Source organism: Calliphora vicina, chromosome 5 (assembly GCF_958450345.1).
Source record: "Calliphora vicina chromosome 5, idCalVici1.1, whole genome shotgun sequence".
NCBI lineage: Eukaryota > Metazoa > Arthropoda > Insecta > Diptera > Calliphoridae > Calliphora > Calliphora vicina.
Genome location: NC_088784.1, coordinates 13,838,035 through 13,855,344, shown reverse-complemented (window position 1 = coordinate 13,855,344; position 17,310 = coordinate 13,838,035). Strand labels below are relative to the sequence as shown.

Here is a 17,310-nt window from a genome sequence, read left to right as displayed (position 1 = left end):
TAATGAGGGAATTTTTAGAAATTTTTATTTTAATAACAATTATTTAGGAAATACAAAATATTTACTGCAAGCAAAAATAAAATATGAAATCTAGGTTGATTTTGTGTAAAATAAAAAATTCCCTTCAAAGGAAATTTTTTTATTCCGGGGAAATTTTGGAAAATTATAGGTTAATAAAATATAAATAATGAAAATAAAAATTTACATTAAAATTTAGGTCATAAAAATGTCCCTTCGAGGGAATTTTTTTTTTACTGAGGGAAATTTTAATTTTTTTTATTGAAATAACAATTATTTAGGGAAAATAAAAAAATTCATTAAAATTTATGTCGTAATGTTATAAAGTAAAAATTTCCCTTCAAAGGAAATTTTCTTTACCAAGGGAAATTTTTGAAAATTTTTATTTCAGTAAAAATCGTAATGTTATAAAATAAAAATTTCCCATTGAGGGAAATTTTTTTTACCCAGGGAAATTTTCGAAAATTTGATGACAAAATGAATTTAAAAATACGCCTTAAAATTTAAAACAATATCGTGGAAAATTATTACATTGTAGTGTATTTAAATATTCTTTACAGCTGCCGTAAACTTTTCCATTTATTTAGCTTTAATCATCAAAATTACTGTGTTAACCAAGTCTTGGCTACTCTTAGCTAGAGAGAGTTACTTACACAAGAGGAGAGTAAATAAAACACATTGTAAAGGAATCTCTTTAAAAACCGTTATAAATTCTCTTGTTTCAAAGTAGCGGTGTTTGGTATTTATATTGGTGTGTGTGTGTGTATACGAGTATTGAGAGAGCATAACTGTTTATTTGAGTAAGTGTGAGTGAGAGTGTATGTGTGCTTAAAGGTTATCCTGTGGGAAATTTTCTTTGCAAACATTTAGTTTATTTTTAGCCGTTAACAAGTAGAGTATAGACGCTTTTTATTAATACAAACAAAAAAATACAAAAAAAAAAGATTTTCTTTAACTGGTTGTATTACCACTACTACTACCAACACTTTGTCTGTCCTTTAAATAAAACGGTTTCTAATTTCAAACTAAAACCTGTTTTTTTTATAATAAAAACAAGATAACTAAAGGATTAATAAAAAAGTAAAATAATTATAACAGTGGAGTTTTGTTTAAAGGTGACATTAAAAATACAAAAAAAAGAAAGCTAAACAAGAATTGATTAAACAATTTCATAGAAAAATAAATAAAGTAAAACGTTGCCTAGGTAAATTATAGATAATTTGTAAAAGATAAACAAGAAGAATTAAAATAAATACAAAAAAAAATCAAATAAAGAAATTAACAAAAAAAAAATTAAAGAAATTCAAAAGAAATATACAAAATTGTATAAAAAAGGTTTCTTTCCAAGTAATATTTGAAATATGGGTTGTAATACTAGTCAGGAATTAAAAACCAAAGAAGGTTCCACCACCGGCGTTAATGGCTCGGCCCAAAATGATGATAATAACACTTGTGAACAGAACACAAATAATGAAGATGCCCAACAACAAAAGGGTGCGGTTTCCGGCGAACAACAAACCACACAGACCACCTCAAACAACTCAGCCAACCATACGAATCATTCGAAAACAAATTCCATCATCTCGAATGGTGGTGGCGGTGGTGGTGGCGCTAGCGGTGATGCCAGCCACAATCAATCCTCGAAATCCTCGGCCAATTCAAAACAATCCACGGTATCGCCGGCCAAAGAGAATGGCTCATTGCTGAAACATCAAATACAATCATACAATAAGGCCGAATTAACGGAATTCAAAGATATGGATGATGGTGAAGATGAAGGTGAGTGAGTCATAGTTCAAGTCCGTTAAAAGAAAGCCAATAAACAAAGTTAAATCCTTTAACATTTACATTTAAGTTTTGTTCTACTTTATTTTATATTTTTTTTTAATAAATTCTAGTTTTTAAGTTAATCCTTAATGAAACGTTTAAAGTGTGTTTGTCTTGTCTAAAAAAAGGTGTGTTTTTTAGGGAGTTTCCTTTTTTTTCTATTTTGAAAAACATTATTTTTATAGTTTTTTTTTTGTGAAATTTCCAATTCTAACCGCACACAAAGTGTTTTTGTCAGTTGCTACAGTTTCGTTTATACTTATCCTTAAGGGATTATTTGATGATGTATTATTTAATGAGCACAGTGCAAAAAATGAAAAAAAATAACTGAAAACTGAAAACACTGTAACATACTTTAGGGCTTTTTAATTTTCTATATTATTATTTTAAATTGAAAAGAACGCCATAGCCAGCCAGCCAAACAGTAACAGGGACATACAAGTCATTCATTTAATGGGATTAACATTTTATAGATTTGGCACAATAAAAACTCAACAAAAGACATTTCAAAAAACAATTTATCAAATTAAAAGGATTGACCTTTTAATTTTAAAGAAATTTCTTAAAAACTTAAAAGAATTTAGATAATTGAAATAGAAATTAAAAAAAATTAAGACATATTTATTTTGGTACTTTTTGGATACAAAATGTACTTTCAATAAAAGTACTATTTGGAAAAAGAACTTTCATTTAAAGTACTTTTTAGAAAACGTACTTTATATTAAAGTAAAGTAAATTAAGAAGTAAAATTTTATTTTGGAACTTTTTGGATACAAAATGTACTTTCAATAAAAGTAATATTTGGAAAAAGTACTTTCATTTAAAGTACTTTTTAGAAAACGTACCTTATATTAAAGTACTTTTTTAAAAGGTACTTTATATTAAGTTACTTTTTTTAAAAGGTACTTTTTATTAAAGTACTTTTTTTAAAAGGTACTTTATATTAAAGTACTTTTTTAAAAGGTACTTTATATTAAAGTACTTTTTTTAAAAGGTACTTTATATTAAAGTACTTTTTTTAAAAGGTACTTTATATTAAAGTACTTTTTTTAAAAGGTACTTTATATTAAAGTACTTTTTTTAAAAGGTACTTTATATTAATGTATTTTTTTTAAAGGTACATTATATTAAAGTACTTTTTTTAAAATGTACTTTATATTGAAGTACTTTTTTTAAAAGGTACTTTATATTAAAGTAGTTTTTTTAAAAGGTGCTTTATATTAAAGTAGTTTTTTTAAAAGGTACTTTATATTAAAGCAGTTTTTTAAAATGTACTTTATATTAAAGTACTTTTTTTAAAAGGTACTTTATGTTAAAGTACTTTTTTTAAAAGGTACTTTATGTTAAAGTACTTTTTTTAAAAGTTACTTTGTATTAAAGTACTTTTTTTAAAAGGTACTTTATATTAAAGTACTTTTTTAAAAAGGTACTTTATATTAAAGTACTTTTTTAAAAAGGTACTTTATATTAAAGTCCTTTTTTTAAAAAGTACTTTGTAGTAAAGTAGTTTTTTTAAAAGGTACCTTATATTAAAGTACTTTTTTTAAAAGGTACTTTATATTAAAGTACTTTTTTTCAAGGGTACTTTATATTAAAGTACTTTTTTAAAAGGTACTTTATATTAAAGTACTTTTTTCAAAAGGTACTTTATATTAAAGTAGTTTTTTCAAAAGTTACTTTGTATTAAAGTACTTTTTTTAAAAGGTACTTTATGTTAAAGTACTTTTTTTAAAAGTTACTTTGTATTAAAGTACTTTTTTTAAAAGGTACTTTATATTAAAGTAATTTTTCTAAAAGGTACTTTATGTTAAAGTATTTTCTTTAAAAGGTACTTTATGTTAAAGTACTTTTTTTAAAAGTTACTTTGTATTAAAGTACTTTTTTTAAAAGGTACTTTATATTAAAGTACTTTTTTTAAAAGGTACTTTTTTTAGAAAAGGTTCTTTGTATTAATGTACTTTATATTAAACTACTCTTTTTAAAAAGGTACTTTATATTAAAGTAGTTTTTTAAAAGGTACTTTATATTAAAGTACTTTTTTTAAAAGGTACTTTATATTAAAGTACTTTTTTTAAAAGGTTCTTTATATTATAGTACTTTTTGTAAAAGGTACTTTATATTATAATATTTTTTTTAAAAGGTACTTTATATTAATGTACTTTTTTTAAAAGGTACTTTATATTAAAGTACTTTTTTTAAAAGGTACTTTATATTAAAGTACTTTTTTTAAAAGGTACTTTATATTAAAGTACTTTTTTTAAAAGGTACTTTATATTAAAGTACTTTTTTTAAAAGGTACTTTATATTAAAGTACTTTTCTTAAAAGGTACTTTATATTAAAGTACTTTTTTTAAAAGATACTTTATGTTAAAGTACTTTTTTTAAAAGGTACTTTATGTTAAAGTACTTTTTTAAAAGGTACTTTATGTTAAAGTACTTTTTTTAAAAGGTACTTTATATTAAAGTACTTTTTTTAAAAGGTACTTTATATCAAAGTACTTTTTTTAAAAGGTACTTTATATTAAAGTACTTTTTTTAAAAGGTACTTTATATTAAAGTACTTTTTTTAAAAGGTACTTTATATTAAAGTACTTTTTTTTAAAAGGTACTTTATATTAAAGTACTTTTTTTAAAAGGTACTTTATATTAAAGTACTTTTTTTAAAAGGTACTTTATATTAAAGTACTTTTTTTAAAAGGTACTTTATATTAAAGTACTTTTTTTATACCCTTCAGCTTCGTGAGAAGGGTATATATAAGTTTGTCATTCCGTTTGTAATTTCTACATTTTTCATTTCCGACCCTATAAAGTATATATATTCTGGATCCTTATAGATAGCGGAGTCGATTAAGCCATGTCCGTCTGTCTGTCTGTCTGTCTGTCTGTCTGTCTGTCTGTCTGTCTGTCTGTCTGTCCGTCTGTCTGTCTGTCTGTCTGTCTGTTGAAATCAATTTTCTGAAGGCCCCAGATATCTCCGGGATCCAAATCTTCAACAATTCTGTCAGACATACTTTCGAGAATTTTGCTATTTAAAATCAGCAAAATCCGTCCATAAATAACGGAGATATGAGCAAAAATCCGAGACAACCTCTGAAAATTTCATCAAAAAACACAATGTATTGCATGCTTTGACAAAAAAACAACAAAACGTATGCTTGGATGTGCAAGCTTTGTGTATTTTGTTTTTTTTGTGTTTTGTTTCTTTTGGCGTTGTTGTTGTTTTTTATACAACTAAAGTTTAGTTTGGTTGTGTGTTGGTTTTTTTGACAAAAAAACAACAAATCGTATGTTTGAATGTGCATGCTTTGCGTATTTTGTTTTTTTTTTTGTGTTTTGTTTCTTTTGGCGTTGTTGTTGTTTTTTATACAACTAAACTTTTGTTTGGTTGTGTGTTGGTTTTTTTGACAAAAAATCAACAAATCGTATGTTTGAATGTGCATGCTTTGCGTATTTTGTTTCTTTTGGCGTTGTTGTTGTTTTTTATACAATTAAACGTGTGTTTGGATGTGTGTTGGTTTCATTGCCTTGCGTATTTTGTTTTTTCTTTTGGTGTTTTGTTTCGTTTGGCGTTGTTGTTGTTTTTTGTGTTCTTGATAAATTTAGGATGCTGTACGCTGAAAGTGGGCAATGTACATACATATATACTAATTATAAAAAATAATAATGCATCCACAACAAAGGTGAAGGGTATATAAGATTCGGCATAGCCGAATATAGCACTCTTACTTGTTAAAAAGTACTTTATATTAAAGTAGTTTTTTTAAAAGGTACTTTATATTAAAGTACTTTTTTTAAAAGGTACTTTATATTAAAGTACTTTTTTTAAAAAGTACTTTATATTAAAGTAGTTTTTTTAAAAGGTACTTTATATTAAAGTACTTTCTAGAAAAGGTACCTTATGTTAAAGTACTTTTTGGAAAAAGTACTTTTGTATTTTTTGAAGTACCTTTCACGAAAGATACTTTTTAGAAAAAGTACTTTATAGACAATTCAAAAACAATTTATCAAATTAATTTTAGTACTTAAAAAGTAATTTTAAAGAAATTAAAGTAATTTGGAAAACTGAAATAGAAATTATAAAAATGAAGACAATTGTATTTTGGTTCTTTTTGGAAACAAAATGTACTTTTTTAAAAGGTTCTTTATATTAAAGTACTTTTCTAGAAAAGGTACTTTAAATATTTTTTAAAAGGTACTATGTATAAAAGTAATTTTTACAAAAGATACACTTTAGAAAATGTACCTTATGTTAAAGAACTTTTTGAAAAAAGTAAAGTATTAAAGTACTTTTTATTAAAGCACCGTTTGTATAAAGTACTTTTTGAAAAAAGTTCTTTGTATTAAAGTAATTTTTGGAGGAAGTACTTTCAATTGAAGTAATTTTTGGAGGAAGTATTATTTGGAAAAAAGTACTTTTTGAAAAAAGTACTTTTCGTAAAAAGTAGTTTGTATTAAAGTACTTTTTGGGAAAAAGTACTTTGTATTGAAGTACTTCTTGGAAAAGGTACTTTGTGTTAATATATTTTTTGGAGAAAGTACTTTGTATTAAAGTACTTTTTGAAATAAGTACTTTGTATTAAATTATTTTTGAAAAAAGTACCTTTTGGAAAGAGTACTTTATATTAAAGTATTTTTGGAAAAGGTACTTTTTGGAAACAGTACTTTCTACCAAAAAGTACCCTTCTACCTTTAGTTCCAAAAAGTACCTTTCTATAACTGAAAAGCTTTAAAAAAACATAATTTTAAAGCATTTCATATATTTAGCCTTTTTTTGGAAAAAGTACAATTTTGGTACAGTTTTTATAATTTTCTTTGATTTTTATTTTTAGTTTCATAAAATTTTTTGGTACTTTATTTTTTATTTAAACGTTATTTCAGCATTTTTAATAAATAAACTGAAATTTGGTGTGAACAAAATATTAATATTATAAAGTACGTTTTAATTTGTTAAAACAAAGTTATTTAGTTAGTATTTCTTATAATTGGTATTAAAAAGGCAACTTGGTACTTTTTATATCCTTCACCATGAGTGGCAAGGGTATTTATTAAAGTACTTTTTTTAAACGAGTACATAAGGAGTGAGATCGAAAAATTCTTAACATACATATATGTTTATAAAAAAGAAACCACTAAACTTACAGCTTTAATTTTTTTTTTATTTGATTGAAATTATTATTACAATTTACAAAAAAAATTATTTTTATAGTTTTAATCACTAGTGATGAAATTTTGAACCTTTTTCGGAAACCCTTCCATTAACGTTTTTATAGTGCTTTCTGTCACTTTGCTCGAACATGTAGTCCATCTCCGTTTAAAATCTACCACACTTTTGGACACCTTTTTTGTACTCTTCAATTCTCTTTTAACAAGAGCCCAATATCTCTCCACTGGCCTTAGCTCCGGGCAGTTTGGAGGATTTGCCTCTCTTGGTACAAATACCACATTATTGTTCTTGTACCACTCAAGGGCTTGTTTGCCATAGTGACAGGATGCCAAGTCAGGCCAAAAATAAGTGGACACATTATGAAGTCTTATGAATGGAAGCAGCCTTTTTTGTAAACATTCCTTGATGTAAATTTCGGTATTTATAGAGCCCGTTGTAACAAATGAGTGGCTTCTTTTGCCGCAACTGCATATTGCTTGCCATACCAAGAACTTTCTGGGAAATTTTGTCTGCTTTTGGGTCCTAAACTTTTCTTCAACATTCCCTCGAGCATCAGCAACATAAAATTTTTGACCTGGAAGTTGCGAAAAATCTGCCAGAACATACGTTTCGTCATCCATTATGCAGCAAGAATATTTTTTTATAAAACTTGACTTCAATTTCCGTGCTCTGTTTTTGGCCTCTAAATTTTTAGTAGCGTTCCTGTAAGGAACTTTTTGAGCCTTGTATGTTTTTAAACCTGCATTAGCTTTAACTTTTCGTACCAAATAGTCCGAGCACTGAGCTAACCGGGCTGCTTTCCTACCGGATGTGTTGGGAGCTCTTTTGAAAATGCGTTCTATTTTTTTGGCTTTAGAAACATCATGTGGACCATTCCTTCTACCTGAACCAGGTTTTCTATCAACTGACAAGTTCTCCCGGTACTGTTTAATAACATTGGAAACAGTTTGACGGCAGACCTTTGTATGCTTGGCCAACTTTTTGTAAGACCAAGTTGGGTTTTGTTGAAAATATTTAATAATTTCAGTACGCACTTTTTTCTGGTCACTCATTTTAATCAGATTAACAAAAAAATTAATATAATTGACATTACACATAATAACTGTAGCAAACAACGTTTGGTTATTTTTAATAATCAACATAGGTCTTTAATTTAGTTTAATTGTAGCATGCAACTTGATTTCCGGCTTCCATCTCGTCGGCTAATGGGGTAGGTTAAGAAGTACTAAACTGTTCAAATTATGAGCTACAGATTCAATTATTTTAATTGTGCATGCAAATGATCAAAAGTATACTAGCATAATAAAAAAAAAGTAAGTAGGTTAGAGGTAAAGAGTTTTTAGATAGATTTATAGACCTAAATGTGTATAGATGTTGACACATTAATTCCCCACCCAACCGTGATCATGTCGTGGAATGCAACTATTTGTGGCATGATCCCATAAATACTCGTCAACCTATTTCTTCAGACAATCAGAATTCAAAGGCAAACATTATTCTTAAAGATTCATTATAAATTTCAAATCATTTATTTAAATAGATTCATATGCAACAAAAATAAAAGCTAATAGAACAAAAATTCAACTTATACAATATATAAAACAATGATTTTCAGAAAAATTGTAATTAAGTTTAGAATTTAACATTGTAGCAAAAAAACTTAGGGCAAATGATAAAAATAAAAAAAACTTAAGTAAATAAAAAATACGAAGTAGCAAAAAAAACTAAATTAAAATATTCTATTTTTTTTAAAAAAAAAAGGTTTAAAGAAAACTATTATTTAAGAAAACATAAAAGCATTGTCTTATTCAGTTTTTTTCCTATTGGGGTTTTAATACGGTGAATAATATATAGCAAAATTTGTAGGATACCGTTGGTTTATTTATTTCTTCAAATCATTAAAATAATTAAATACATTTTAGTTAATTTTTACGGAATAAATAAAGATTTATGTACCAAATTTGGTATGGTTTTTAATGATTTTTCAAAATCTCTTTGATTTTTTTATTTATTTTCACGAAAAATATAAAATAACCAAAATATCATACACACACTAAATTTTGTTTAACATACGTGACTTTTAACATTGACAATTATTATTAACATTGGCAAGTATGTTAACATTTTCACTCAATGTTATTAACATTGATTATTGTTAACATTATTCATTAACATAGATTTAGGGTATGTATGTATTTCTGTTTATTTGTTTTATTTATTTTACGGACGTGTGTTAAAAATATTTATATAGAAAAAATAAAAACTTACGTTTTTTCCAGGATGCCGGAGAAAGATCTTTCGCAGGTTCCTTATTGATGTGTTGGTTATGTTGTTAGTTGATGTAGACAATTCTTTAAAATATTCCTAATAGAATAATAGTATTTTAAATTTTAATTTTTGAAGAAAAATAAAAACGGTGCCTACTTTAGGGGCTGCGCGTTGTTATTACACTGAACTTTAAACACTTTTTTTTTTATAGATCTCTCTTAAATTCTTAATGATCTCTAATTATATTATAATATAACGTTTTTTTCTTTTTTTGTTTAATATTTAGATTCTATCTCTTGGAAATTAAATTTTTCTTACTTTACTTTATATTTAAATTCTTCATATTTTTGTGTTCATTACTTTTCACATGACATTTGTCGAGTTTTTGCACATTTAGTTATTTTAATTACGATTTTTAAGCAAAATATAAATTTAAATCTTATTAATTAACAAAATTGAAGTGAATATATAATCATAAGTAAATATAATTCTGCAAAATTTCACTTTTCTTTTTGATCTTTTAGTATCATTTAGACGTTTTCTTATAAATCACTTTTACTATATTTACTGAATTTGTTTTTCTGTTGGTTTCATTTAAATTCTTCATACGAAGTAAAAATTAAAACTGATTGGTAAGTTGACACAATATATTTTAATTATTTAACTGGTTCTAGCTCTTGTATTATTATTTTCTAGCATCACACTTATCACTTCACTTTATTTTGCTGATTATGAGGTTATGTATGAAGACTAAGGTACCACTGCCGGAACATTTAAGCCAAGAGACTTTGGGGATTGTGGCCAGGGTATCCCCAGACCAAGAAAAATGGATTTTTGTGAGCTGTAGAATAGATTTCAATAATAATGTTCAAAGAAAAATTATTATGTGAATAAATGACTTTCACAGTAAAAATGTCTGATCATATACCTGAATTATTTTTGATAGTGGATATTTCACAGATGTTTAGGGATAACAGCCTACGCTGTCTATATAGCCTTCCGGGTATTAAATATCTTTACAACCTTAATCAGGTCTAGTTGCCAAATGGATTTTTGCCTCGTTTGCAGGACTATTTTAAAATACAAATTTTAAATTCACACCAAAAAGAATTTGAACAAAAAGGTTCTCTGATTTTGCATGCCTCATAAATAACCTTACTTTATTAAAATATATTATTTAAAAACAAAAGTTACAGAATTAAATTAGGTTAATTTAATTAAACTATCTTTTATAATTTTTGGATGAAATGTTTCTTTTGCATTATTTTTAATTATATATTTTAATAAAATAAAGAAATTTAAAATGTGGCACAAAAAAACTTACTTTTTCAAATAATTATTATTAACTTTGAAAACTTTATTTTCTCAGGAGCTTTTGTGAAGTTTCTGGTCAACAAAAATTTAAATTTTGAACTCTTATACGGTGGTTTCTGGCAAATAGACTGAGCTGTAGGAGAATATGCCTTATATATCCTTAATTTTTTTGGAATAGTTACGCTAATCCAGCACTCCATTTTTTTTTTCCCACATTACAAATAAAAAACTTGGTCATATATTCATTGGCACCAATACATATAAAAGAAGCTAATGTTCCTAAAATGTTCAACCATTAGAGAACTGCATTACCATATAACACCCAGCGATTTTATATGCTGTTTCATTTTTAATTACTAGTATTTTGCATATTAAGATGTCATAATATTTATGTCATTCAACACCAGCTTTACACCGAAATATTTCTAATCATATTTTTACGTTTTTCTTTTTTCGAATTAATTATAATAGAACTTTATCAAAATATTATAAAACTTAATAATAGAACGTAAATAAAACATGAACGTTTTCAATGAAATGAATGAAAATATTGAAATGAATGAAATTAAAGAATTTAATGAAATGAATGAAATTAATAAAATTTATGAAATTATTGAAAATAATGAAATTAATGAAAATAATGAAATGAATAGAATTAATGAATTGAATAGAAATATAAATATTATAAAATTATAGTCTTATGACAGAGAATAAACATAGATAATGTTGCTAATTAAATAAATGTATAAGGTGAATATGCGAATCTATTTCTACCATTATAGAAACGTAACTACAAAATAAATAAGTTGGACAAGCGCCCTACATAACTGACATGTTTTTCAAAGGTAACTTGATCAAAAAAAAATTCAAATAATACTTGGGTTAAAAAATGTAATGAAAAACGTGTGTTAAGAATTTTTCGATCTCACTCCTTAGTACATTTAAAGTTGGTACCAAAAAAGTATCTTTATAAAAACTTGCCTTAAACTGGCTGTGACTTTGAGAAATTCAAGAAATTTTAATTTACATAGATTTTGGACCAAATTAAATTAGTACTCAAAAAGTACTTTAAAGAAGCATACATAAAATAGGCTGGTTAAAAATGCTAAAAAAAAGTGCAAATATGAATATTTTTTAAAAGGTAATTTATATCAAAGTACTTTTGTTAAAAGGTACCTTATATTGAAGTATTTTTTTGAAAAAGTTACTTTATATTTTAAACACCAAACAAAACTTATTTGGACCAAAAAATTTGTTCATAGCAAAATAGTACTTTTGTATAAAAAATTTTAAAAATGTGCAAAAAATTCAAAGAAAACACTTTTTTTAAATTATCAATGACTTTCAACAATTCAAGAATCAATAGATTTCTTGCTAAAAATTACGTTTACATGCTTTTTGGATAAAAAAAAAATTAGTACCAAAAAAGTACTTTTGTACAAAATAGCTAAAAATGCAGTAAATATTTGAAATTATTAATATAAATTGCAAAAACATAAAAATAAACAAAACTTAACAAAAATGCTTTTTCGACCAAAAATTTTTTTCGTACCAAAATAGTACTTTTGTGTAAAAAATTGGTAAAAATGTTAAAAATTTGTGATAAAAAATTCAAATAAAACTATTTTTTTAAAATTTGCCATGACTTGCAAAGATTCAAGAATCAATTTCTTGTTAAAATTACATTAATACGCTTTTTGGGGTAAATAAAAAAATTAGTACCAAAAAAGTACTTTTGTACAAAATAGATAAAAATGCAGCAAATATATAAAATTATTAATATAAATTGTAAAAAACGTAAAAATAAACCAAACTTTTCAAAAATGGTTTTTGGACCAAAAAATTTTTTCGTACCAAAATAGTACTTTTGTTTAACAATTTTTAAAAATGTGCAATTAATTCAAATAAAACACTTCTTTAAAATTAGCTATGATTTTCAACAATTCAAAAATCAATAGACTTCTTGTTAAAAATGCTAAAAACTACGTTTACATGCTTTTTGGGTAAAAAAAATAATTAGTACCAAAAAAGTACTTTTGTACAAAATAGCTAAAAATGCAGTAAATAATTAATTAATTAATTAATAGAAATGGTTTTTCGACCAAAAAATTTGTTCGTACTAAAATAGTACTTTTATATAAAAATTGGTAAAAATGTGAAAAAAATTCAAAGAAAACACATCTTTAAAATTTTCTATGATTTTCAACAGTTCAAGAATCCATAGATTTTTTGTTAAAATTACATTTAGACGCTTTTTGGGTATAAAAAAAAATTTAGTACAAAAAAAGTACCAAAAAAGTACTTTTGTACAAAATAGCTAAAAATGCAGCAAATATTTAAAATTATTAATATAAATTGTAAAAAACGTAAAAATAAACCAAACTTTTCCAAAAATGGTTTTTGGACCAAAAAATTTTTTCGTATCAAAATCGAATTTTTGTATAAAAATTGGTAAAATTGTGCAAAAAATTCAAAGAAAATTTTTTTTTTAAATTAGCCATGACTTGCACAGATTAAAGAATAAATAGATTTGTTGTTAAATTACATTTATACGGTTTTTGGGTAAAAAAAAAATTAGTACCAAAAAAGTACTTTTTTACAAAAAAGCTAAAAATGCAGCAAATATTTAAAATTATTAATAATTATTAATTAAAATTTTAAAAAACGTAAAAATAAACCAAACTTTTCAAAAATGGTTTTTGGACCAACAAATTTTTTCGTACCAAAATCGAATTTTTGTATAAAAATTGGTAAAATTGTGCAAAAAATTCAAAGAAAATTTTTTTTTTTAAAATATTAAAATTTTTTTAAAGTATTTTGTTATTTTCACATAATTTAGTTATATTTAACATACTTTATGGTATTTGTAGATGAAAATAATTTTGGTACTAAAAATAAGTACTTTTTTTATCTTAACATTAAAATATTTTTTTTTTTTTATTTTTAAATTTTTTTTATTTTACTGCATTTGCTCTACATTCCCTTTAACAATATAATGTTCTTATTATTTTTCTTTTTTTGTCTATTTTAATTTCTTTCAATTTATTTATTGTCTGCAAATTTTCAAGTCATTCCCATGTAACTGTGTCTAAGTCTCCTCCGCCTTTCACTAACATTAATATTCAGTTTGTTTTACAAACTGTGCAAAATATACAGCAGCAAATGTCACATTAATTTTGATTTTAATTTGAGTTTATACTCCATGCTAGACAAAACAGGCGGCGCCATTTCCATTACACAATAATTACATTTTTATTTCACTTCTAAAAACATTTTTTTATTTAAATTGAGCTGCTTTTAGCTTTAGCTAAAAGGATTCATATAAATAGCAAATGCATTAATTTTTAATGTTGCAAAGAGTTATAAGAATTTGTCGATATGTATTTAATGTTTTAATGTAATTCCCTTAAAACATCAAAAGCATAAATTTGTTTGGTAAATATTGTGGTTTTCAAGCAATTTCTTTTGAAAGCCATAAAATTTGTGTTTCTTTTTAAACAAACGCATAAATGAAATGATGTGCCACATAAATGTATTTATTTCAGTTGTATCAATCATAATTCTGGCATTTTATTTATTTTTTGTTAAATTTCGTTGAATATTTCATTAAGCAGAAAGAAGCATTCAAAAACCACCACCATCCTCCACCCACGGCTCAGAAATATATAAATAAAAAAGAAGTTGTATGCATTGCCTTGGGGGAAGGGGGAGTTGGTTTCTGGTTGGTTGTGTTAAGGAATGAATTCATAAAAATTCCTCTGCATAAAGAAATGCTCGGAAAAAGTACGTACCTGTTATAATAAATTTAAGTGAATGATAGATAACTGATTTGGTTCAGAATTTCATAGAAGTTCATATTATTTACAAAAATTAAGGGCACTTCACAGAACAATTTCAAATTTTCCACAAATACTCAAAGAAATTGGAAAACTGGAAAATAAATTATAAAAAACAAGTAAGAGAGCTAAATACGGCTGTGTCGAATCTTATATACCCTTCACCAAATTATACTTAAAAATAAAAATTTTAAATATCGTTAGGTAAATATTTTTTCCAAAGTTGTTTTTTTTAATTTTTTGGAAAATTTTTTTTTCGAATTTTTTAAAATTTTTTATTTCAAATTTTTAAAATTTCGTTTTTTTTAATTTAATTTTTTTTTTTTGGTTTTTAATTTTTTTTTTTGGTGAAAAAAAAATTCGGCTTCCGATTTTGACCCATTGTAGGTCCAACTTACTATGGTATTATATACGTCGTTGCAAAGGTCTTTGAAATATCTATCATTAGATATCCATATTGTCTATATTAATGACTTGGTAATCCAGATATAGGTCAAAAATCGAGGTTGTCCTTGGTTTTTCCTCATATCTCAGCCATTTATGGACCGATTTAGCTGATTTTAAATAGGAATCTTCTCGAAAGCATGTCTGACAGAATTATTGAAGATTTTAATCCCGAAAATTTCTGGGTTCTTCAGAAAATTTATTTCAACAGACAGACGGACAGACAGACATACAGACATGGCTTAATCGTCTCCGCTATCTACAAGGATTCACAATATACTTTACTTTATAGGGTCGGAAAATTATATTGTGGAAATTACAAACGGAATGACAAACTTATATATACCCTTCTCACGAAGATGAAGGGTATAATTAGGAAGAAAAATTGATTATGGTACTTTTTGGAAACAAAAGGTACTTTATATTAAAAGGTACTTTATATTAAAAGGTACTTTATATTAAAAGGTACTTTATATTAAAAGGTACTTTATATTAAAAGGTACTTTATATTAAAAGGTACTTTATATTAAAAGGTACTTTATATTAAAAGGTACTTTATATTAAAAGGTACTTTATATTAAAAGGTACTTTATATTAAAAGGTACTTTATATTAAAAGGTACTTTATATTAAAAGGTACTTTATATTAAAAGGTACTTTATATTAAAAGGTACTTTATATTAAAAGGTACTTTATATTAAAAGGTACTTTATATTAAAAGGTACTTTATATTAAAAGGTACTTTATATTAAAAGGTACTTTATATTAAAAGGTACTTTATATTAAAAGGTACTTTATATTAAAAGGTACTTTATATTAAAAGGTACTTTATATTAAAAGGTACTTTATATTAAAAGGTACTTTATATTAAAAGGTACTTTATATTAAAAGGTACTTTATATTAAAAGGTACTTTATATTAAAAGGTACTTTATATTAAGAGGTACTTTATATTAAAAGGTACTTTATATTAAAAGGTACTTTATATTAAAAGGTACTTTATATTAAAAGGTACTTTATATTAAAAGGTACTTTATATTAAAAGGTACTTTATATTAAAAGGTACTTTATATTAAAAGGTACTTTATATTAAAAGGTACTTTATATTAAAAGGTACTTTATATTAAAAGGTACTTTATATTAAAAGGTACTTTATATTAAAAGGTACTTTATATTAAAAGGTACTTTATATTAAAAGGTACCTTCACCTAGCCTCCATACAAACGGGCTCCGGAATACTTTTTGAGCAGTCATAAATATGTTGATTATGCGGCAATCCTGATACAATTTTGCACTTCAAAGTATGACCTTTTCCTACCTTATATGGATTCCGAGCCAAAAGAACTGCTCTTTTTTTGAGGCTGAGGATACTCTGTCCTGAAGTGAAGCGTATCCCAGAGAGATTGTTCTAAAACGATCGAAACAAATCAAACGAATCAGTTGCGATCGGTACAGGTTCCTTGTGATGGTCTAGCCAGATTTCAGAAGCTCAGAATAGATAGGCCCCTTTTTCTCCCACCAAATACAGAGCATTAGCTTACCGCCATTGATATTTGGCTTTGATGACGATTCGGCTGGTTGGCCGGACTACACATGCGATCTCTTACGTTTCAAATGATTAAAAACAAAAACCGCGTTCAAAATGAGAACTGATTTTATTAAGAAGTAAAAAAGTTTTTCAGAATGTTTAAAGAGAAAATAGCATTTTCATAATAAAAATTTAAATTACTGGCCTACAAAGTTGAAAATATTTGAAAGCGAATTTTAAATTTCCCTAATAATACATGATTTTATTAATTTTGTTAAAAAAATTTTAAATTTTCTTAGCAAAATGTTGCAAAATTATTAAAGTTGGATGATTAATTAAAAAAATATAGTATATTAAAGAAATGAATTAGTTTTAACATTTTTTAAAAGCTCATTAGACTGTTTTTCCAATAGTGTAAAATTTTATTCAGTTTATTACTAATTTTTGTTAATATTTAAATTTTAATTTTTTTAAATCTCAATAATTGTTTAATAAAAATAATGATTTCTTTTTCTATTATAAATTTAGCTAAAATTATTTGGTTTATAAGTTTACTGCATTCATTTTCCAAATGTATGAATCGTGTTATAAAAACCTGCTGTTTGTAGTCCTTTTATTTCATTTACTTATAATATAAATTCCTTTTAATTCATTTCGTTTGCAAAATAAAAGAAATACCAAAACGTATACTTAATATTTTTTACACTGAAACATTAAAAATAAATTTATTGCTCATACGTCTTAGGGTACGTAATATATTTTTGTTTTGGTACAAATCTCACAGTTACTCACTCTCTTTCTCCCTCTCTCACTCTTATTAAGAATTCCTAAGAACAAGCTAAAAACACAGCATTAATTTTAAGAGGAATTTGTTGTTGTGTATTTGTTTGTTTCTTTAACATTTTGCTTTTTG

At 25.1% G+C, this 17,310-nt stretch overlaps 1 protein-coding gene across 2 annotated transcripts in view; it reads left to right on the top strand.

Annotated features, from left to right (window-relative positions):
- Nucleotides 1-17,310, top strand: part of igl (igloo) — a 209,315-nt gene that overhangs the window by 30,227 nt on the left and 161,778 nt on the right. Inside the window, exon 1 of one of the 2 annotated variants that reach the window (XM_065513755.1) lies at nucleotides 1,353-1,797. The exons of the other annotated variant lie outside the window; for it this stretch is intronic. Within the exon in view, the coding sequence (XP_065369827.1) occupies nucleotides 1,380-1,797 (418 nt within the window). The 5' untranslated portion in view covers nucleotides 1,353-1,379. Of the gene's footprint in view, nucleotides 1-1,352; nucleotides 1,798-17,310 lie in introns of those variants that run through there. 2 annotated transcript variants of the gene reach the window in all.